Source organism: Amphiprion ocellaris, chromosome 13, assembly GCF_022539595.1.
Source record: "Amphiprion ocellaris isolate individual 3 ecotype Okinawa chromosome 13, ASM2253959v1, whole genome shotgun sequence".
NCBI classification, from domain to species: domain Eukaryota; kingdom Metazoa; phylum Chordata; class Actinopteri; family Pomacentridae; genus Amphiprion; species Amphiprion ocellaris.
In genome coordinates, this window is record NC_072778.1 from 4,083,341 (window position 1) to 4,108,156 (window position 24,816).

Here is a 24,816-nt window from a genome sequence, read left to right on the forward strand (position 1 = left end):
ACATTTTTTTGTTTTACGATATATAGATACTAAGGAAAATGACATGAAAGGAATCTTGAATCTTGAAAAATGAGTCGAATAGTCCAGTCAGTTTGAGAAGGTTTTTCAGCAAACAGTTTTAATAATTGCTGTACTGCTTTAGTTCTTCGTAAAATGCTTGTTTCATAGTCTCAGCTGCTAGGATTTCCTGGTTTGCTCAGTTTAATTTGATTTAAAATCAAATATCTTCGGGTTTGGCATCATTGCCCGGACAAACCCAGACATCTGGGTCATTTTGGGAGCTCAGCGCTAATTAATCCATCAAATAATGACCGATGAAAAATAATTGTCTCTGTTAAATAAACCAAGTAAATTAATCACCAACAATGTTTCCCTCCATAACCACAGCTTTTACATTTTCAGCCGAGCGTCATATATTGGCCAGTGGTAAGCCATCCCAAGTAACTGCAAATAAAGCTAAAAGTTTAACTTTGAACTCAAAGATTCAGCTTAGTTTATATGTTGTTCACATTTATTATAAAGAAGGATGATTTTCAAAAAATAAAGCATAGGTAAAGTTAATGTGTTAAGTGATTAAAATTAATTGTCATTGTCAGACGTATTGTCTTCTTGAGTAAATGTTTGACTGGATACATGTTTGGGTCTGTCTTTGTCATTTTTGAAAAATATGTAGATTCATGTATGGAAAATAAAAAATTCCATATCCTGGAGACTGTTAGTGTCAACATGTCTTCCCTCATACATCAGACAACTTTCAGTCTTTGCAAATTAGTCATAATCAATTAGTCTTAACTAATTAAAGTCTTAATAAGTCTTCTACAGACTCTCCAACCACTAGACCCTTGCTAACTAAACTCTGAAAGCACTGAACATCTCCAGAAAAATTCTAACCAATTTATTCTTGTTTTTTTTCCAAACTGATCTTCATCAGTCCTGAAGGCAGCAACATTATTTTCCGCGAGATGTGACAGTTTAGTCTTTTAAAGTCAGAAAAAAAAAGGAACAAAAGACCGGAACAAAGTAATTTTGCACAGGTTTTGGCATGATTAAGAACAAAAGCAGGAGGAAAAGACTGAATGAATTCATGTATGGACAAAAATTCAGTTCGATGAAACTTTAATAAGGCCCGTGGGGATGTTCCCAAGGTCTGCTGCCTCAAAAAAACTCTCCTCTTCATTGGATAGAAACTTTTGTTGAGGTGGAATTTGAAGCCTCTAACTTTAATTTGTACATTCTGCTCCACCAGACCAGTCATCTAAAAGGTCACCGGTTTAAAACCCTTGCCGGCTGGTTGGAGAAACAATTAGTCTTGTTTGTCAGTTGCCACCGGCAACACAAATATTAACGCAAGAAAACACCTTATAAACAAATAATAAAGATTAAAATTTAATGACAAACACAGAATGCACTATTTAATCAAATTTTGAATGATAAAAAAAGGTCAAAAACTCAATCACTGTTTGTGTAATGACTTGTGTTTATTTTAGTGGTTGTCATCTTTGTGAACTTTCTGGGGAAGCAACTAATTATGTTTATGTTACTGATTAATCTGGTTATTATTTCTTTTCAATTAAAAGCTTAGTCTATAAAGTTGCAGAAAACTGATCACCGTGGTTTTGTTTTGTTGGAGCAATCCGACATTAATCAATCTCTGGCACTGAGAAGCTGGAACCCAGCTCACGTTTGGCAGTTTTACTGAATAAATCACTTAACTGATGATTAAAATTGCTGGTGGTTAATTTCCTGTTGATGATTTAATTTAATTAACTAATCGACTAGTTGTTTTAGCATTGAAATAACTGATCATTCAAAGCAATCACTGAAAAGCCATTTCAGTATTGGTAGCTCGGTTTAAAGCACATGTTTATAAAGTAAATACAGACTCTTCTATATTCCATCCATTCCTTATCGCTGTTTGAATAGCGTATATCACGGCTCTGTGAAATGATACGTAGACATCAGAAACATGAAGCAGTTGGAAAGCACAGCTTTTAAGATACTTGTGTGCTCTGTAATCTCACTCACAGCTCCTTATCAACAAGACTTTGAGTCTTTTAAGACCGAAAGGCTATCAGATATAGTCAAAACACGGCGGCGATAACACAATCAAAAGATTTTCCAGAGGCAAAGCTCTAAATGAGATAATGAGCGTCTGTCCTGGTGAGCCCTCAGCTGAGTTGACGTCTTTGGGGACAGAACTAATCCTCGCAGGAATGCCAACACAAATCAGCAAAGTCGGTCCAGGTGGCGCCGTTGTTTAGCGGTTTAGATGAGTTGTCTAGAATTTTAAAAGATGTTCTGAGTGACTTGTATGAAGGGATTTATAGCCTTAGTTCACAGCGTGTAACAGGTAAGAAGAAAAAGGCCCTTTGATCTCCGAAAAACACAGAGATCTTTATTGAGTTGCATGAAAATACAAGTCAGAGCAACAAACCAAGAGATGTAAGATGGGTAAAGATGCTTGAAGCTCCCGTAGAGTTGAGAGAAAACACCAGGACAGGATGATGCTCATAAGGGCTTCTTCAAAAACTCACCAACACAAACAGCACGGAGGATATTTCCTCACATCATGCTTAAATCTCAATGTAAATCTGAATTTGTCAAAAAGTAACATAACATTTTCCAAATTGGCCTAAATTGACTCAAAAAGACATAAAATGATGCAAAACTGACATAAAAAGATGTAAAATGACTGTAAAAATAACCCCAAACTTCCCCCAAATACTTTAAATGAATTACATTTGTAAAATTATCTCAAAATTTGTTTCAAATGACAATATTTCAGTCTATGGAGAATTTGAGTCATTTTTCAATATGTTTACTGCCGTTTTGGACGAGTTTTAGTCCAGTTTTGTGTCATCAGCTCATGAGCTGTAGAAAGATATTTCACCATGCTGAATGTATCTTCCAACAACTTGCTGCTCTGTTCACTGTTTTGAGTCATGCTGCATTTATTCTACTGATACACTATGTTTAAATGTGCTCGAAGTCTCAAAGTGTCCAAAATCCTTTGAAACTTGCTCAAAATAAAGTACAAATTTGACCAAAGTAACATAAAACTGTCCAAATTGACCAGAAAATTTGTGGCAAGGAACAAAAACATTAAAGCTGACTCAAGAATTGTCCGAAATAACTCAAAAACTAAAAGACGACTAGAACTCTTGCTTCAACTAAACCCAGTGGTGAGGCTTATAATTATGTGTCGCAAAATACAGCATATTGGGCTGAAACTCGATGGCCCAATCCCAGGCTCAACATTCAGAGACTTTGAGGTGCAGTCCCAAAGTGAAAGTTAAAAAAAAGTACACAAAGGAAGATGCTGATTTTTCGGTGCTTTTTGTGAGTCCATATATGTACAAACTTGCCCACAGATCCTAGCAAAATTGGAGATGTATAAACATGGTTGTGTCCACAGGTGTAGGGAAAAAATCCACTAAGAAGTTTATCTATCGGCGTCAAGATCTGGCTACTCACTGTTTGGTTGTGGTTATTTATTGCACTTTTGCGGAGTTGTTTTAAATCTTCAAACGTCCACGAAAGAATTATCTGATTTTAATGGCTCCCTGAATTTTCGGTAGTATGTATAAACATCACAAACTGATCAGCTGACTAAACTGTGAATAAAACAAATGCATACATGTGGTGTTTTCATGAGTTAAAAGCGGATGCAACTAAGACTACTCATGCAGGATATATGCTAAAACATTTGCAGCAGATGCTCACCGCAAATGACTTGAACTGACAGTAAATATTTCAGAGTTATTCTGTAATTAATGCTCATTTGCATAGGTATATGAGTTATGGTGTAGATGATATATGACACTGCAGCAAATATACATGCAGTACCCACAGTAAACAATATGTAGTGTGAAATTGGGTCAGATGGAATGAAGTAAACAAGGAACTGATAAAGAATGAATGGGAATGAACCCTGATTGGATGAGAGATGGATAGAAGAAGCACTGAAAAGCTGGACGGCAGAAAAAAACTGTGCAGCAAGAATCAAACTATTTCTTTTTGTATTTAGTCCCCTAATTGCTTCTATCCCTGTGGGTGTTTTCACTTGTAATTGCCTGTACTCTATACATATGTTGAAATAAAAACGTGAAAAGCTTAATTTTCCTCCATTTTGACAGATTAATTGGAGAGTTTTAAATTGGGCTTCACCTCAGTTTTTCTCAGCAGCACTTTGTATTTGTTCTATAGCACAGTTGGATGAGAGTCAGTCGAGGACAGCGTGCACTCTGTACTCTTTGTGGAAGTTGAGGGAGTCGGCTGTAATTCCTGCTGGTTCACACGTACAGCTCGTTTCTCTTATGCAACGCCACACTTTTGAACTGGATCAATTGTCAGAGCAGCAGCAGCAGCAGAATCGCCGGCTGCAGACTCATCCTGCTCGAGCTGTGTGATAGCGAACCTCAGAACTGTCATTAAACTCACGCACACACTCGGTCATTAGCCAAGCTCAGGTACATTCACTGACAGACGGACGTACCGTTACAGGGGCAGACGCTCTCCCAGGTGTGCAGCGGGGTGATGTAACCGGCTCTCGCTGTGGTGAAATGACTCAGTCTCTCCCCTGACAGCCGAACGGCATTCCTGCAGCCTCGCGGAGGACAGCCGGTACCCAGACAGCCGTTGTGGCTCACCCGGAGGATTCTGAGGCCCAGCGAGTCCTCGATGTCTGCTAAAATCCCTGCATCGAAGATTTCAACATCTCAGACTGTGTACATAGCTGCTGATTTAATGGATTCATTTAATTACTGTGCTGATTGATCATGATGAAGAAAATAGTAATTCCATTACTGTTGTTATTCATAATTCTCTTACCAAACCCCTCTTCTCTCACCTTTTGCTATTTGCAACTATGTGCCAGACACTTACGCTACCATTCAAGAGTGTGAGGTCACTTAGAAATGACCTTATTTTTGAAAGAAAAGCATTTTTTTTCAATGAAGATAACATTAAATTAATCAAAAGTACAATCTAGACATTGTTAATGTGGTAAATGACTATTCTAGCTGGAAACGGCTGATTTTTAATGGAATATCTCCATAGAGGTACAGAGGAACATTTCCAGCAACCATCACTCCTGTGTTCTAATGCTACATTGTGTTAGCTAATGGTGCTGAAAGGCTAAATGATGATTAGAAAACCCTTGTGCAATTATGTTAGCACATGAATAAAAGTGTGAGTTTTCATGGAAAACATGAAATTGTCTGGATGAGCCCAAACTCTTGATCGGTAGTGTACCTTCTGATGGCTACCAGACCCCTTCACTCCATCACCATTTGTCATTGATTAGCAACCATATGCAAACTGACCACTGTTCTTTTCTGTATTTACATCCTGTCTGATCTCAACTGTATAAAATGTTTTACTCTGTAAATTTTCTGGGTTGGCTTACCTTCACAGACTCACGCTCTGTGTTGGTAAGCTCACCGTTTATAGGTGTAACAGGCCAGATTAACCTTACAGCCAAAGTATACCTGGGTATATGTGTCAACAGTTTATACCTGCTGACACATAAAGATTAATCATGTTAAACTCTTAAGTGTTCAGTTATTTAGTTTTCTGTTTTTGTTGTTTTTTACAAAGACGTATCCTCAGCCAGCAAATCATTAAGAAAGAACATAACTAAAATGTCCTTGAGCTAAATATATTTGAAAAAGTTCAAATCAAAGGAATAACTGAATTGAAAACCAGGAAAATGTATGTTGTAAGCAAAACAATATCAAAGAACATCCACATTGGCTGATTTTCAATTGTTTCTGTATAACAGATTTCAGTATAATATCTCTGCATTACCTTTGATTTGTGCTTAAACTAAGATTGACTTGATCTATGCTCCATAAAACACGTTGGAGGTCGCTAGTCCATCACAAGGCAACACATAGAGACAAACAGTCACACTCACATTCACACCTACACACAATTTTTGGACTGTGGGAGGAAGCTGGAGAACCCCAAGAAAACCACGCATGCACAGGGAGAACATGCAGACTCCATACAGGAGGATCCTGGGAAGGCAGGGATGCAAACCGGGGATCTTCTAGCTGCATGGCTAAAGTGCTAACCACCAAACCACCAAGCCTCAGCTTAGTATGTGTTTGTATTTTTGCCTAAGCATGTAATGTCATCTTGTTTTACGTGTGGTATATTTTGGCCTGGAGTGGTATATTCTGGGCTAGGCTATTCCAGCCTCTGGGGTATGAACTAGCCTAGGCCAAAGTATACGCAGGTATAAACTGGTCGGGGGTTTAATCTGGCCTGTTACACTGGAATTAATAATAAACACCCCACTACAGCAAACTTCGCATGGGAACTTTGGGTAAAATACTCACCTGCAAGTCTGCTGGTTGGCAGGGACTGGATGAGTCCATTCTGAGGCTTCCAGATCAGCAGGGCCTCCAGGACCTGGGCATCGGGCAGCTGCTGCAGGCTGGCCAGGTGAAGCTCTTGTCTGGGGAGACCCAGAGCTTGTCCGAGGCTGCGCTGGAGGCCTCTCCAGTGATCGCCCAGAAACTCCTCCGGTGACATCCCGACCAGCTGCAGCGTCAGGCCCGAGTCCAACGCTCCCTGCTTCGCCGTCCACACGTGAACTTTGACGCTCGTCCACACGCTGAACTTGCCGTCGCTCACGCTGACGTTGAGCGCGTACGAGCCCTCCTCCAGGTTTTCGTCCGCCCAGATTTTGCCATCAGCCAGGTCTATGGAAAACCTTTTCCCATCAGGGTTTTCTGACACCAGCTTGTAGTTGAGGACGTCCTGCAGGTCCTGGTCCGAGGCGTGGAGCCGGCCGATGACCCGGTTTGCAAACAGGCCTCCAGATGTGGTAATGAAGACCTCCAAGGGCACTACAGAGGGAGGATACTTGCTCTGTTCAGTGACGTTGATGTTGACCACACAGATGGAGGAGAGGGGAGGGTGGCCGCTGTCTGTCACCTGAGTGAAGATGCATACAAGAAGCTTTATTTCTGAAAAATCACAACTGATTTTATAAATGTAAGACAGCAGACGATCAGTGTTTCTTTCCTTTTGGGATGGTGACTCCTTACAATAAAGAGCTTATTTACTGCTGACCAGTAATTAGCAAACCTTATTACATTACATTTTAGAGATCTGAAGATATAAAATTGATACTTCACATAAAAAAAGAACGACATGATTAGAGTAAAGTTTGAAAAAGTAACATCACTTTGTGTTTTTCTGTTTTCCTATCATACCAGTCATCTTGTGACTGGTTCTGATCCAGGGTGGATCAACATAAAGCCAGGCTCACTGTCACAGTCTCTGGGTTTGGTTTGGTTTTGTTAGATTTCATCCTGTTAGTTTTTCTCTGTGTCTTTTTTGATTCCCATGTTTGTGTCTCTCCCTGTTTATTTAGAATTTACTTAGTCTTTTAGTTTGGATTTATCCCTCGATCAACAGCTGCTTTGTATTCGTTTCACCACTTACCCTTCTAGTACGTTACTTTATTAAAGTTAAGTTTTTCTGTTACCACAACCTGTCTGCCTCGTGTCTGCACTATTGTCTAACAGAATTTGAAATCGGGTGGCATCACACATAAGGAGAAACTTCAGCTACTGTTCTCTACAATTTCAGACATATAGACACTACAAGATTTGTAAATAAAGGTGAATAACACTACAGGACATTAAAATTATGGGAGCAGTGCACCACCACACATTATCTTATGGGAGTAACAGATGGAAACAAAATGGAGATTGTGTTGCAACAACTTGCTGTGATGCAAAAAAAAAACTAAAGCAAGAGGCTAAATTAATGAGAAAATGATGGGAAAGATGAAATGAACACAGGTTGTTTGTTCTTCAATAAGAACTGGAGGTGACAGTTTAATATCGGTTTTAATATCTAGCATGTTGAGTGTGGGTCTGGGTGGCAGCATGACCGTAAGGATACTGACTTTAACTCAAACAAGACGATATTACTGGGCGACCCAATGAGTCTGCAAGCAGGTCGGGAGATTTAAGACTGGATCTGCAAACACCCAAAACAGATTTCTCTTCTGACTGCTGGAGGGGTGAAATGAACATAAATCAATGTGAAACTCCTCCATAGTGTGTCCGGTATATTAGAAACAAAAAGCAAACTCTTCACAATTAATGCCACAGAGTGCTAAGTATAGCCTGCCAAACCCAGAAACAATGCAGTTCATTTGATTACTTTCACCGCTGTATTGACTATTTAAAACTGATTATATTTCTTCCTTTTCCTTCTGAGCTGTTTCTGCCCAGTGATCCTCTAAGTGTTGTGTGTGTGTGTGTGTGTATATATATATATATATATATATATATGTGTGATTTTTTTTTTTCCACGATGGAAATAGTCAAAATGAAAAATACAGCATTTGGACCAAAGCATTATTTATCAGCAGTTTTCAGAGCAAAATACCAGGCAGTCCACCAATATGCATATTCAGCTGTACTCGAAAACTTCTGAAAGATGCAACCTCAGACCAACCTCTCAAACTTCTGATTCTACATGAACTACAGTTTCCACTGTGTTCTATGTTTAAATTGAATTGTTACGCTGTCAGCAACTGAAACCATGAGGGGAACTCAGCAGTGCATCAGCATGCTATCGCTGGAGCAGGATTACAATGCACTCTTTTATTCAAAGCGTATAGTTTCTTGAAAAAAAAACAGAAAACAAACCAAAAAAAGTGTAAAAGGTTAAGGTAGAGTGAATCAAACTTTAGGCTTGTGCTGCAGACCTCTTACCTGTATCTTCAGCTGATGTTGGGGTTTTACTTTCTTCCTGAGTGGAGCAGAGAGCGACAGCAGGCCGCCCTGGTCGACGTGGAAACGGCGGTCCTCGTTGCCGCTGACGATGTGGAAAGAGAAAGGCGGGCCGTTCTTGGGCGTGTCTTTGTCCGTCACCACGAGCTGGAGGATGCTGCTGCCGAGTGACTCGCCCTCCTGCAGGGGACAGGTTTATTACTTCATCTTCTACTTTATACAGTTCCACTTTAACAACTTTATGGAGGCCATAATGTTTTATTAGTTTTCAATACTGGTGCATTGAAGTTACACAGCACAGAACAGGCATTTAAATCCAGCGTCCACCTCCACAGCAACACAACTTCCATGTTTGATTTGGCATTAAAGAAACATAACTCTTGAGGGCTACTTCTTTATTTTTTTCTTTATTTTTATTGAGACTCCCTACAAACTGCCGCCTTTCTGCTCACAACTTCATTACCACAGGACAGTAACTTTCACCAAAAAAATTATAAAAACCCTAAACTGTTTGCTGTGATGGATTACCCATCTCAAGCGATTTAAGAGAGTCCGCGTGTTGAATTTCATAGAGTACTGAAAATAATAAAAAAACAGCAGCTCCCTGGAAAATAGGTTATCAATCTAAAAACTTACAGCACGCTTTGGGATATGGGTGGCAGGAAAGTATACACAATTTGGAGTTAATGGGCTAAAACATGCAACACCTCCGGTGAGGACTTTCAGATTTCAATTATAGCACGCATCACAACACACAGTCCCGCTTCGTACAGCTCAGTGGTTCAAGGCATCAATGATGGAGAGGATTCACATCCCCTGCACAGGTTTTCCATGAGGAACCAGTTGGAGATTGAAGTGGCAGCCGGCAGATTGCCTCTTTTATCTCCACTGTGATGCCAAAGATCCCTGGGAGAAGTGATTACGGCTCTAAAGTTGTGGAGGATAGGTGCTTGGAAGCTTGGGCAGTTAAAAAAAGGAACAAATGCCAATTAATGAAGACAAACGGAGACAGCGGGAATTAGTGAGATTTCACTGTGAGCTACAAATGTGTCCTACATTAAACTTTCTTATGCTGGGCTGCATCAAAAACTGATTTAATGTTAAACCCAGTTGAATTGTGCTTCAATTTGAAGTAGCTTAAAAAAGGCTAAAGTTAAACCTGTGGTTAGTTTCTGTTGCAAACATTTAATTTTGTTGCACCAAAACTTTTAATTGCAATTTAAATAGAACAAAATTGGTTCCAGTAACTTTAAACGTACACTTGAAGAGGTCGAACTTTTACAATCTTTTTACATCCATAAATTTGGACTTACTAAACAGAGGTTATTTTTTAATTGTGTAACAGTTCATTACAAGGCTAGTTTTGCTAAGCCATGATGACAGTCAGTTCTAGATTAAAGTATTCTTTGTTGGCAAAACAGAACCCGAGTTCAGTCTGTATATAGGTCATCATTTTCCCAGTCCAACTTATTTAGCTTTAGGGCAACATACATTGGACACAAAATGTCAAACTGAGGCTCTTTAGTCAATTTCATGGACCAATTTGTGCTTTTTCTGTGCCTTTATCAGTTTATGGTGAAAATGTCTTGATTTAAGTGACAAAACTTAGACACCAGGAGACAATTCAAAATGTAATGGAAAATACACTACAGTTCAAAAGCTTGGGGTCACCCAGACAATTTCATGCTTTCAATGAAAACCCACACTTTTATTCATGTGCTAACATAACTGCACAAGGGTTTTCTAATCATCAATGAGCCTTTCAACACCATTAGCTAACACAATGTAGCATTAGAACACAGGAGTGATGGTTGCTGGAAATGTTCCTCTGTACCCCTATGGAGATATTCCATTAAAAATCAGCTGTTTCCAGCTAGAATAGTCATTTACCACATTAACAATGTCTAGACTGTTATCAAAAACTGTATTCTTTCAAAAATAAGGACATTTCTAAGTGACCCCAAACTTTTGAACGGTAGTGTAAACAGGTCTTTTCTACAACAGTCAGTTGTTGCATAAGTTTATAATTCATATTTTAAGAGTAAAAGAAGGCATTGTTGAGTCTACAAGTTACGTCCTTCGCCGTATCCTTCCCTGAAACGTATGCCGGAGCTTTGGGAAAGTTCTTCAAACACAACGAATTACCTGTGCATTTGCTTCTACTCAGTTTTGACTGCTGCCCACTGTGACACCAACGCTTCACCACAACAGATGTGCCAGTTGTTAAAGTGGGCGTCCAAGAGTGACAAACTGTCAAACAAAGACGTGCAAACTCTACAGGAGGGAGGACGCTGCCCCTGTCGACCTGCACAACTGTCAGGGAAAAAACTAAATAAAACCTAACTTCTTTCCCCTGCTTCAGCAACATCCATCTGCTCAATGCAATCAGAGTTTCTTCATCAGGAACAGCTGGCAGTGGAGACATTATCGCAGAGTTTGGATTCATTACCATACGTTTGGCAGCGTTTTGAATGAGCTGTTCTGCGACTGGACGGGAGTTTCCGAGCTGGCAGAGCTGAGTGACGGAGAGCTGGCACGGAAAACATTAACTGTCAGCGAGCATTGTGAAACACTGATGTGATGTCGCCGCCAGAGACACAAACGTACGAACACGGGCGAGTCTGCAACCCCGTCCAGCTGGAGTATCAAGCATCACAAAGCTTTCACACACTCACAAGTAGAAGTAAATTGCCTGTTCGGAGTTCTTCCACACCGGCAGACTTGGCCGCGCAATTAGAGGCTTTAGGTGAAAGGGTGGCACTGATGTCCTGCAAGCAACACACACACACGCAAACTATATCAGACACACACACGGCAACCAATCATGACAGCTGATCTTCCCGCTGCTTTGATCCACACGAAGTTGAGAAATCCTGCCCTTGTTATGCCTCCGTAGAGTTTCACTCTCGAACTCTCAGCACACAGTTTTAATGAGCTCTGGGCGCCGCGGTTATGATGGAGCAGCACTTACAGGTCAGCACATTTTCACCAGACTGAGAAAGGAAGAGTCGATGCAGAAAGATACACCGACTGTTAGAGAATGACGGATCTGTAGTGATTTCTCTTTAATTATCTGCAGTCATTAGTTCATCTGTCTTCATTATCACCTCGTAAGTCCATCAGGAGCAGAGCAAGTGGAGTACTACCGCCTTGTTCTCGGGGAAATATCCTATATTCTCTTGGTTTCATCAGGTTATTGAGGCAAACAGAAAGGGGCTTGTTTTATTATTATTTTTTGAAGAGTTGCGTGTTCTGCTCGCACTCACATGAAATTTACAGCCTCAAAACAATTCCATCCTGCTTTCATTGAGTTGTCACATCTCACACATGAGTGCAGCTGCCGCGTCCTCCCCTCAGGACACTGGAGGATACTGGTGGGAGTTGATGAGCAGGCGATTTGTTCCAGGCGTGTTTATGGGTGAATTTATTTTATTTATTTATTTACTTCCCCGCCTCTAACAAATCAACTTTTTTTGTTGCTGTTGATGCAGTGGTTTCTGTCAGGTCGGCATTTTTCTTTTCACCAGAGGCAGTGTGGTGGCAACTTTTTTTTTTTTTTTTTTTTTTTTTATAAATATAGCCCTCCAGGCTGCATATGTGGTTAGTTTCGGTTAGTACAGAACCACAGCAGGATCTCCTAAACTGCCTATGGTGTCCTGCAAGGGTCAAATCGATCGATGAAGCAGAGTTCATTCAGAGTTGTAGACAAATCAAGTCAAATATGATGAAAAGGCACAATGTTAACAAGCAAGTCAAGCATACTGGTGCATCTGAAGATAAAACAGAGGGAAAAGTTCAATTTTTTCAGTTCTTTAAAAAAACATGACAATAGCACAATTATTAGAGCAGTTTTAAGTTGAACTGCGCTATGTTTACATAGATAACAGGTTCTTAAGAACTTTTTCACACTTCTTCTTACTTCTCTGTCCTACTTTAGTATTGCTTACAGTAAAACTTTTAATGGAGCAGCACTGACTGCGCTGTCATTTCATGCCTGCAGCACACCGGCGGCATCATCCACATGAAAGAAAAAGTAGCCAAGGTACAACAGGGAGCATCTGCCAATCCAGGGAGCAGTTAATACTCAAACTTCAGCTTTTTGAAGAGCCGATATTCATCAGGGTTGTGAAACACTTGCAATCATGTTCTGTTGAAAGTTGGCAGAAATGAATATTACTTTGCTGTGCATTCACATGTTGTTGACACTGGGCCTTTTGTATACTGTGAGGTAAATATCCATGTTAATGATGTTGTTGAACGCTCTCTGTGCAAATGTTGCACTAAAACAACTCCTTTGCCACTACTTTGTTCAGTTTTTCCAACCGCCTGGTGAAACCTTTCTGAAGTCCTCAACAAAAGTTTTACTTGAGGCAAATTTCGGATCAGACTAAAGAAAACATATCAGACATTGCAAAGATTCCTGTCAGAACAGACTTCTGCTTGACACATGCACATATTCAAAGTAAGGTGCAAACAAGGTGTCAGTATCTGATCCCAGAGACATTTGGGAGTCATACCTGCAGCAGCAGACTGTGGTTAACCTGAGAGAAGACGGGCGGGTTGTCGTTGACGTCAGAGACGGTGATGGTGATGTGGACGGCCGTGGACAGAGGAGGGCTGCCTTCATCAGCCGCCTGCACCGTCAGAGAGTAATGAGGGGTCTGGAGAGGAGGGAAAAGTTTTTCACATTTTTTTGTCTTACTTTCTTGTGTTTGTGAAATGCAACAAAATAAAAGTAACGTTCATATCTGCTATCTGACATATGCTGACCTCCTCTCTGTCCAACGCAGTGCGGACAGTGATTTCACCGCTGCGAGGGTGAATAGAGAACTGCTGCAGAAGGTCTCCGCTCACTATGGAGTACCGCAGCAGATTATTGATCGGACCATCCTGATCGGTGGCTGTTACCTGGGGGTAAAGGAACAGAGGGGATGAATAATACCTCATTCCATGCGTAGAAATTGGCTCTGGACGTCAGAGGTTTCAAACAAAAGATCCGTCTACACACTGCATTGACAAATAACACTCCACAAAAGCAATCCAATAGAGCAACAACAGCGTCATAAATGACTGAAGATTGTGCTCATTCAAGATTTGAATGAAGATTTTTCTTTTCTTTTTCTTTTGAAAGACAGTTTCTTGGCTTACGAAAAGAAGCTAGCTTCCTGTGAAAGCAAATGTGTTGATCTACATTGTCGTGGCCTGATTCCTCCAACACCTGTGTTAATGGACAATGTTGCATTACCTTGATTTTTCAGTGCCGGAGGTCATCGTTTAACTTACCGTTAAATTAGAAAACAGTATAACCTTGCTCTAGTCGAAGTTTGTTGTCAACAGGCTGTTTCTCATTGCAGAACTTGTGAGCTGTTTTAAGGTGGACCGAACCTTTGTGTATGTTCCATTCGCATGAACCGCCGCTAGGAAAAAAAACTCCCTGCTCCATGGTAGGTAACCTGCTTAGTAGGGAGGTAATTGTTTAAATTTGGAGAAGAAAAACGCTAAACTTGGAGATGATTGGCACCATTTTTCTGCCTTCTCAATGCTCTTGTTGAGTAGCCTTTAAACTTCCTCTAAAACACTATAAATGCTAATGGAGCATTCCATACAAGGTCATAAAACTAGACATTCATCCAATAACTACTGTTTGTTGTGGTAATGGTACACTCTTAGTTAATGCAGTGGGAACAGAATGACTGAAAGGACTGATTCCTGTAAACATTTGTTCCAATGCTGTGCCCAGCCCGACTTCCTGCCAATGGAAAGACACCTCATATGTGCTACTTTCCCGTAAACCTTTGGCTTGACACCAACATTAGCGTGGTTTAGCCTGGACAACACATAGGTAAAATGTATGGCTAAGCTTTAAATTAGCTTCCTGTAATTGTGGTTTTAACAAGACAAGCTTGTTTTATCCTTGATCTCATCTTGATGAAAACAGGCTATTCAGCCATGATTTTACATTATTCTGATCTTCTTTCAGTTCTGTTTATCATACAAAAATCTACCTTGAATCCACCCACATTTATTAGTGAAAGTAAAGCCGTTTCGGTTCAATACTAGGCACAGATGAGTCATTCAAATTAATAAAACCGTGTTCTGTTTTGCTCTTTCTGGCCATGAATTTAGCTCCCTGCAACACGAATCCCACAACTTTCTCCGCCGACAGATAACGCTCTCTCTCCTAATGACAAATTAAGACGTTTTCTTTTTTTTTTTAATGGTGGAGGTTAGACGGTGAAATTGGAGAGATGTGAACAGATGAAAGCAGAAGAAAAATGTCAAATGAGACCATATGATTACAGACTCATCATCCAACCGTGGTGCGACCATCAGTGAGCCAGTGAGCTGTGTTATTGCTGTGTTATCTCTGCTGCTGGCCTGACAGCTGACGGCTGGCATGTTGTTGGATAACTGTTCGTGTGTTGTGTGTGTGTGTGTTTAAGCTGCCAGATCTTCTCATGCTGTCATGCCGTTATTGTGTGTGTGCAATTAGAAATATGTGTTGTTTTCACAAGCTGAATTCTCTGTTTGTGTGTAATCGTGTCTTATTACCCGAAGCGTCTGCAGGCTGCCAGGTGTCAGACGCTGTCATATTACTTACACGTGTGTGTGTGTGTGTGTGTCTCTCATGTGTTTGCATTTGGGGGGTTGAGGTGGTGAGTGCATGTGCTTGCATGACCACGAAATATTTTCAGAGTTTTATTCCATTACACCTCTGATATGTGTATTTGTTGGGGCTTTGAAAGCCCTGCACGAAAATTCAAACCTGAAGATATAGATAACACAAAATGACTTGCCATCAAATCCAACCTTGAAAATACATTTAATTTAAAGTCCAATTCAGTTTAGCGATTCATTTCAGATTACTGATGTTTGTTCGTCTGCAATGTATGAATGTGCACCATAGTCTGCATTGTGTGTGTATAAAGTTGAAGAATTCATCTGAAAGTAATTTAATTTAACCTTCGCTTCACTGTTTGTCTTCAGTTGCAGGTGATGAAGTAATCCTTCCTTCTCAAAACATGTAAATGGTCAAGTTTTAGCTATCACAAAGACCGACTCAGTTGCTCAATTCATCAAAATACTTGGTATTTCAAAGTGTAACTACTTACTAGTGTGCCCTGTCTCTTACCTTCATCACCAGGCTTCCAGGCGTCAGATCCTCCGATACCTCAGTGCTGTAGTCGGCCCGTTCGAACGCCGGCGTGTTGTCGTTCACGTCCGTCACGTTGATGATAACCGTGGTGACGTCGGTGAGGGAAGACTTGCCGCGACTCCCCTCCACAGACAGGTAGTACTCCCGGGATACTTCGAAATCCAGCGGGGCGATGAGGGTCAGGAGGCCTGCAAGACCACAAGGTCATTATTCTTCAAAATAAAAAACAAAAAAATTGCACAATAATCACAAAAAAATGAAGCACTGACACCATGTCAATACTACACATAGTACGAGTACAGTTACGGTTACAGATCCTCTCCCTGTGCTTGTACTTGGAGTGTAATTCATTTGCCAAAAAGAGATAAAACACACAATAGGCAAAGATTTTTCTTTTACATTTCTACAGATATTTAAGTAATATCATTACTGTGAATTCTTTTGGCCACAATAATTGAGAAGTAAAAACCTGATACTATGATGAACAAAGTCCAAAACACCACAGATGGATCAGGCTGCTGAACATAAATATCACACAAAGTTTAATGGCCGTGGTGCAATATATATATATATATATATATATATATATATATATATATATATATATATATGTATGTATGTATGTATATATTTATGTATGTATGTATGTATGTATGTATGTATGTATATATATATATATATATATATATATATATATATATATATATATATAGTTTTTCTGTACATAATAAGGACATTTCCACCCTAAAGTGGTGCAGAAAAGCACAAATTGGTGCACAAAACCTTCCCAGAATGCAGGAAACAAAGTGTTTGATGCTCAAAATCTGTTCCCATGGTGGGTAACTGGCTAAGATTTAACATGAGACACTGAGCATGTTTGTATATTTCACATGCTAATACTTGGATATTAATGTGTATACAGTAAGTTTGTTTGCAATTAAGAGGTTAACCATTTAGAACGCTGATGCTAATATCGTAACACAAATATTTAGTTCAGCTGGACTTCCAGAATGAAGAACGTTCTAATGATATATGCCAGTCAACAGCTGTAACTGAGTGAAAACTGCTAACTGTTTGTGGTGCGACATGAAAAGTCAAGAGGCAGGCATAGAAATAGCCACTAATTTACACGTCATTGTAGAGCCTCACTTCAGTTGAAGGCTTTGGAAGCAGAGTGGTCTAACCCACTTTCTGTAGTTTTTGACATGGGTTCAAAGCTTAGTGTTTTCAAGAATGATCTAACATTCAAAGCGCCACTGTAACTCTGTATTTGGGTTGTGGGTTAGATCGCTTTACCACTGAAAGTCTAGACCATAAAATATTAGAGAAATTATATAAAACTCAGTTTGGATTTTCTGTGGGTTAGACCACTCTGCTTCTAACCTCTCAGTTTAACAAATTCTGTCTGAGATGACGGCTTCTCAACCATCTTATTCTTTATTCAGATCTTACACCATGCATTCCCTTCCTCACTGCCATCATCCCTCTTTATGTAAACCACTATTTTACAGCCCTGCTTGAATGCACACCATACTGGAATGCAGAATCGATATGAGTGGCAGACAGCACACGCCTGTTAAAATGGATGTTCTTCTGGAGCGAGGACGGTGCTTTGGATGGCAATCTGCACCCGAAGTCGAACGCGTCCTGTGCGTGTGGCATCATGTGACATATGTAGGGAACTCTTGCGTTTGTCAGCTCAGTGAAGCTGTGAGTTTAACCTTTCAGCGACTATAAATCTCTCCACAGCTGGCTGCCGTACTCATGTGTTAGCTGTCGCCCACATGTGAAGTCTAAGCTCGATTTATGGCAGCAATAAAAGAGGCATCAGAGGGAAGTTCTGTGTCGTATCTGCCTTTTTTTCTTTCTTTTTTTTTTTTTGAACTGTTCTTGAGTCATTCCTTGAAATCGTCCTTTATCCGACCTGCCATAAACCTGCCATAAACACTCCCTGCACTCTCTCCTCCTCTGGTCATTTCATCAGTGGAGCCTTGTTACATTTCTAGTGGTTATAAATTACACGTCTCTATGTTGGAGGACAAAGAAAACACAAGTTTTAGTGTTTTATGTTAAATAGGGTCATTACTTGGAAACTATTAGGTAAGTGACAACTCATTAAAGCTTAAATTATGGTTTAAGCAAACATTCCTTGGGTATCGCTTTTCACATGTGCTGTTTTCTTGTCTTTGGTGACTATTAATTGAACATTTTCTGGATATTATCTTGGCATTAAGGGAAATAAAATGTCATCGATTAAACACGGGTTTGAAAGCAATATTATCTTTAAAGTTTAAAGTTCATCAGAGTGAAAAACTGTAAGACATGTCAAATTTTCACCTTTCCAACAGTCCTATAGTGCAACATGTATGGTGTATGATTCAGTCGGACAAAAAAAATACTCAGATAAACTGAATGTTGGTTCTTTTTTGTGATTTACTGCATAATAACTGTGTCATACTACACAGACTCATATGGAGAGGTACTTGTTACAAGCTACTGCGGCTTGCTGTTGGCCTTTTTTAACCTTCCTATCATGTTGCAGGTCAAATTGAACCATTTAAAGTAAAAAAAATAAATAAATAAAAAACTGTTAAAAGCGTTTTTTTCAGTATTAAATTTCTTCTGCTTGGCTTAATAAGTACAATCAACATATAAAATGGTCCATTTAACATATTTGCACCTTGAACAGAAGATGTGTCTCATGTTATTTATCAACATTTATCACTCCATAAAAAGAAAAAAATTCAAAATCTGAAATAAAAAAGTCATGTAACAGTATTGTATTTTACATGTAAGTTTTAACGTTTTTTTAAAAATGAAAAACGAGTGAATTATTCTCATTGAACCATGATCTGTGAGAGGTAAAGAACACCACTGCACTAAATACTGATTGAAATGTTTAGTAACGGAGTTAATAATGAGACTGACCTCTTTTGACTTTTGACCTCAGTTTGCAGTAGGAGTCTGTATGTTCACATTCAGAGCCTCAGACAAGGTAAAGCAGTCAGGACACACTGAGAGACTAACACTAACGCATTGTTAGTGTTTGTGGGATTTATCGACAGTAAGAAAAATTGCGAATAACTCCAGCCTTATCCTTTAAGAAGGAACAGCTGCACTCAGTCAGGCTTTGTGGGATTAAAGTGCTATAAAACACAACAGGCTGATACACAGAGATCATAATTAGGAGCAGCAAGTAGCGTCTTCCACAATGGGGCACTTGTAGTCGTCACTCTCTCGTTGGTTATTTTTCTCTTAAATCCTTGGATAAACTCCTGTCCAAACCACATATCTGTCAGGAGTCAACAAACCGAATCTCAATATGTAATTGGTGTTTTAGCGAGTCCGCCACAACAGGCTTTTACAGACTGTTTGCAGATGGAGGGGGGCTAACTGCAATTTGTTGACTTTTTTTAATGTTTGCTGAGCTGAAGATGCCTCTCAGTGAGCTTATTCAACCACTCAGAGCCCGAGTGTATTTGCCTCCTGCAGGGTTAGTGTGTGGGTGACACACTCGGCCTGTTTTCTTGGGCTGCCAGCCAGTCTGCTCAACCATACTTCATTGAGATAAAACACAAATGAGAGCCAACAAAAACAAGCATTTCCCTCAAACACCTCCGGTGAATTTTTTTTCGTACACACAGCATACTTTTATCAATTTTTCTGAGATCAAGCAGATTTTTGCAGCCAGTCTGAGTCACAATCATCCAAGCTGTGTTTTTTTTTTTTTGTTACTGTGCGAAAATTGGCGGAGCTCCAGGTTTTTCTTTCTATCAGTGACCCGCACCTCATTCCCACTCTACTTTTATTATCACAGAGCAAGCGCCACTGTTTATGTAAATGTGATACGGCAACAAGAAGCCTGGCTGCCTTGCTTAAGAGCACCGATTGTAGCTGATAAGGAAGAAAAATGGCTCGTACAGTCACAGTACATCTGAGTCATATTTCTGAGCTGCTGACTCAAATGTAGGTGAAGTCATCGGGTTAAAAAGTGACACAGACAGACAGATAAATAGTGCTATAGTGCTGTGTCAGCAGTGGAGAATGGTCTGCTGCACCTCATCATGATTCTGCTAAAGTGAATAAAAAAAGACACTTCGATTTGTTTTAGTTTCTTGAAATCAGTCAATGGAGCCTTGTTTCATTTCTAGTGGTTATAAATTACAAAAAGCACAGATGATTAGGTAGCTGCATGCGGCTCTTACGGAAATTTGCTAAACCGATATGACAGCAGCTCGTGTGAAACGGAACAAACTGTTCAACTGGTAAAGTCAGCGTCAGAATTAGCAAATGAACTCAAACTGTGGGCAGTTTGAAGTATTTTTATATGGTATTTTGGTCCTGCAACCATAGTAAAATAATTTTCAATGCATAGATGAACGACAGGTAGTAGTCCTGTCAGTGATACTGGAAGGTTGCTATGGCGAATTTCACTTTAAATACCAGAAAAGAAGCAGAGTGCAGCACAAAATGTGTTAAAGAGTTGAGCTAAACCTGCCGTTTACACTCAGTGAGTCTCACTAATAAAGCACAGGAGCCCTTCTCAGCTAATTCCAACAGGTTGCTTTGACACAGCATTAAAGATGGTTATTTTGACCCAGTGGTAAACACAAACAATGTGTCCGTGACATTCAAAACTATAAAAGATACTTGTATTAACTAAACCCAGCAAACAAATAGTGACATTTAAAACCAACTAGAATAGATTATAAAAGTTTGTACAGCAGAGTTTTTCCTGGACAAAGGGCTTCTGGCGACCCTTAAACTGAGAATATTTTCCATTCAAACCTCAAATGTTAACCTTATTCCTGCCTTAATATCTGCTGATGCCATTGAGTTCCAGTTTATTCCAACTGAAGATCCAATTCAAGTGTGGAAGTTAATCAGATATGCACTTGTCAAACCAACTAACTAGTCTTCATCCATGGAGTCTTTTCTCATCCAAAAGAAACCAACGAAAAAAAATACTGTTTGAAAACACTTCTGATAAACCAGAATTCTCATCTCTGTGTAGTGTGTCCCAGTAAGTTATCTGTCATCAATCATAATGTCTTTATTACTGTCTCCTGAGGGCCAAACATGCCCAGACGCAGCAGCTGACAGAAACTGCACCTGTACTTTGTGGTTTTTCTTTTAGTGTCCACAAGGGGCAGACCTGAGCCTGTTCCACATTTTAAAATAAACCTCAACAAGCCACACAAAGGTGAGAAAAAGTGTAATGTGTGGTTTTACAAGAGGATAAACTGGCGGGTCTTATTCTGTGTTGTCTTATTGTTTACTCCTTTATTGAATATCTATGCTGCTGCAAAAACTTAATTTCCCTCTGGGGATTAATAAAGTCATCTAAGCCTAAAAAAGGCAAGAATTTATAAAATATTTATCTCGATTTTATTCTGTCTCTTAAGTTCATCTTTGCTATTTTTGACTCAGATAATTCAGTTGTTGTCACAAAAAATTGTTCTTGTGTTATATTAGTTCTCTTCTCTTCACAGATGAAGTCAAAAATGGATGCTACTTCTGTTTTAATATGAAACAAACTAAACTTTTGCTCCCTATCCAACTCTTCTTTTCTTCTTCAAAAACAAGCCCTGGCCCGTCCTCACTTCCTTGCTTTGACTGTATAAAAACACAGCTGCATTTTTGTGCTGTTACCATAATTAATTTCCATTTATACAACACAACGTCTACAATTTCCCGCCTACATGTGTAGAACGTAGAGGAGAAACCAGCACAGACATTCCTCCTTCTAAAAGCTGTGTCTGTGCAGGTAGTCGTGGTAATGTGGCAGATTTCTGCGGCGATGACGTTCCAGTCGTGCGCAGTGAGTCGGTGATACCGAGCAGAGTTACGGTTTGTGTTCTTGTCCTCCAGGCTGCCAGCTTTCTGTCAATAAGGGCACGTGTCTGTGTTTTATGTTTGGCTCAAAGCTTCCCAGAAAGAAGAACTGGGTGGAGGTGATTTGTCACACTGTTTTGTGTTTCTTTCTACGTGTTTCGCTGTTGTACACATAGCAAAGGGCAGGTTTTAGAAACTACAGAACAAAGCGCTAAAGATGATTTAATCTGACATCACTGGGCTACAGCAGTTATGATTGATTTCAAATTTAGAGAAAAAACCCACACAGCTAGTAGACAAAGGAGAAAAAAGTAGATAAATCAAGAATGTGTTGACTGGAGGAGTGAAAGTGACAAAAAAGAAGAACATGGAGGTGTATCTTGACGAGTGGATACACATCTACGTATGTATGCTGGTGTGTGGGCTCATAAAGAAAATAATGAGGCGAGCCAAGATGTCACGTCCAGACTAGCCTCACTTCTATGAACTTACTGCAGTCTCTCATTACTATTTCTTTTATTATTACTGTTCTGTAAAAATATTAAGAAATATCAACGCAAGTGGAATCAGGCAAATGTACCGATCACATGGAATGATCGTCCAGGCAACTATAAACTATTATTAAAACTAAATTAAACATAAAAGCTGCAAATCCTGATGTTTGAATAGCTTCTATAATTAAATTTGCACTGCAAAAGAAGAAATTTTTTTGAAGTCAGATTTTTTTTCCAACAATTTACTGTTGTTTTACAGATTAATACACACAATTCCAGATAAATTCTGGATAATAACTGGTAAAATCCTAGAAAAAAAGGGGTATTACTTTTCATGTTAACCATAAAAACAAAACAAAGCTGTGCATAACGTCCACATTCTTCTAAATTTAGACAAAACTGAGGTGACGTGTTTTACTATATATAAACCAGCAAACAATGACATTATTTTACAGACATTTTATGATATTTTCACTGTTTTTGATGTTTTTTTAATGCATTTTTTTTCTGGTGCTGCCAAAGGTTTTTCCTTTCTTTACTTTCTTTCAGTTTGTTTTTTCTTTCTTTCTATTCATTTGTTTCTATTATCTTTCTTTCTTTTAGTTAGTCTGTTTCTTTTTTCTTTCTATTGGTTTCTTTATTTCTTTCAGTTTCTTTCTTTCCACTTGTTTCTTTCTTTAAGTTTGTCTGTTTGTTCCTTTCTTTCTTTTTATTAGTTTCTTTCTTTTAGTTTCTTTTCATTTCTTTTGTTCTTTTAGTTTGTTTCGTTCTCTTAGTTTGTTTACTTCTGTTAGTTTATTTCTATTAGTTTCTTTCTTTCTTTTAGTTTGTTTTTTTTCTTTCTAATATTCTATCAGTTCAATAATGTACAGAAATCTTTTTAACTTATATTTATTGCGTGTCAGGAAGCTTTGCCACATTATATAATCTCTTTGTATACTTTATTTATATACAGTAACTAAATGTGTGTGGTATAAAAAGGTGCAGTGTTTACGTCTGGAAAGTAGGAGGTAAAAAGCTGCATGAAATATAAATAAATATAAACCTGTATATGAAACGCCTCTCTGTCTGTGTTACTGCTCTATCCTTGTCGTCGTGCTGCATCAGTCGAGGAGTTTATTCTGCTTTGCGACACTTAACTTTGAGCCGGAGATTTGTTGACTGTCGAATGCTGTGATTCAGCGACGCATTGTGGGTAAGCCCTGTCCATCTGGCATCTGCAGGAAGATATGACAAACTGCAGAATGTCGAGTGTTTGAAAAACACCCCCTAAACCAGGGCCAGTGGGGGATTTACTGTTCACAACTGGGTCCTTAACAGCATCCTTGGAGATGTTTACGGACAACAAAGAGTTATATGGATGGCAAAGGACTTCGTACAGCTCAACCAGGACAAAACTGAAGCACCTTTCATAGAGAGACGAGTTTAGTTCAGAACCGCAACTACTCTGGTATTAAAACCTTGCAAACAAGTTAAAAATCATGTAGTCATCTCAGACTCAGGAATCAGTTTTGAGCCCCACATTAAAAATATTACCAAGATATTACTTGAAAAACATATTCCTCATTGCATGTCTAATAAAGGATAGCGTTGCCTCAGTTCCTCAATCCCTGTGTTTCAGAATCCTTTATTGATAATTTGACTGTAGAAAGGGTGAATGTACTGTTTTAATGGTATTTTTTAAATTTCTATTATCTGTAAAGCGCTTTGTGTTGCATTATTGTGCTGTATAAATAAAGTCTGATTGATTGATGTGTATCTCTGAATCCTTCATAAATGAGCTACTGCGGTGTAAACAAGCCAGCAAGTGAGTCGCTTTTCGTCACACAGGGGACAAAAAATTAACACTGATTGAAACTCAAACTTGCGTTGTTGTGAGAATCAACTTAACCGCCAACTCTACTTTCACTGTTTCTGAGTTCCTGCATTTCCTTCAGCCAGAGGAGGGATTTGAGCTTCGCTGTGTTCATCTCCAGCTTGTTCAGCAGAGAGCAGCACTCGTACAGACGGGACAGTAACAAAGTGAGCTGTCCAGGGCAGCGAAAACAAACACTCAATGTTCTGCTCTGAAAACGCCTCTGATGACTGCACTGCATCACCACCTGCCTTCAGGAATTTCCACCCCTCAACTTAAGACGGCGTGAACTTACAGCTCTGTCCAAGCATTGTTAAAAAAGTTTCCTGCATAGAACAGAGCAATCACTTCGGAGTCCGTGTTTGAAGGTCAAATAAACTAAAATTTGACAACTCGGCAGGACTTTTCCCCCTCGCCAAACATCAACCAACCTAAACTTGACCACCCTATCCTTAAAATTACTCATAGAGTTGTCCTTTTATCCATATGTGACAGTACACATGCTCCTAATTTAGGGAGATTGGGGGCATGAAGGTGATTTAATGACTGAACATACTGAGAAACATTCTTGTTAAGAGTTAGATTAGAAGTTCGATGACATACTCAGGTATGTATACTCGAGATAAAGTCTTGACACCGTTAGTTTCGCGAAGCATTTAGACTAGAGACAGGCAGCCTGAAAAAAAACTATCTAGAAAGCTCATCAGTCAACCC

The 24,816-nt window shown here is 39.4% G+C and overlaps 1 protein-coding gene across 2 annotated transcripts in view; it reads right to left on the minus strand.

The window, feature by feature from the left end:
• The window catches only part of fat2 (FAT atypical cadherin 2), a 141,257-nt gene that overhangs the window by 36,903 nt on the left and 79,538 nt on the right, over positions 1 to 24,816 (minus strand). For both annotated transcript variants that reach the window (XM_023287815.3, XM_055016282.1), the window contains exons 17-22: positions 15,895 to 16,106; positions 13,533 to 13,670; positions 13,280 to 13,423; positions 8,745 to 8,942; positions 6,345 to 6,945; positions 4,496 to 4,696 (exon numbers count right to left, since the gene is read on the minus strand). In XM_023287815.3, coding sequence (XP_023143583.2) covers positions 4,496 to 4,696; positions 6,345 to 6,945; positions 8,745 to 8,942; positions 13,280 to 13,423; positions 13,533 to 13,670; positions 15,895 to 16,106 — 1,494 coding nt within the window. The remainder of the gene's footprint in view (positions 1 to 4,495; positions 4,697 to 6,344; positions 6,946 to 8,744; positions 8,943 to 13,279; positions 13,424 to 13,532; positions 13,671 to 15,894; positions 16,107 to 24,816) is intronic.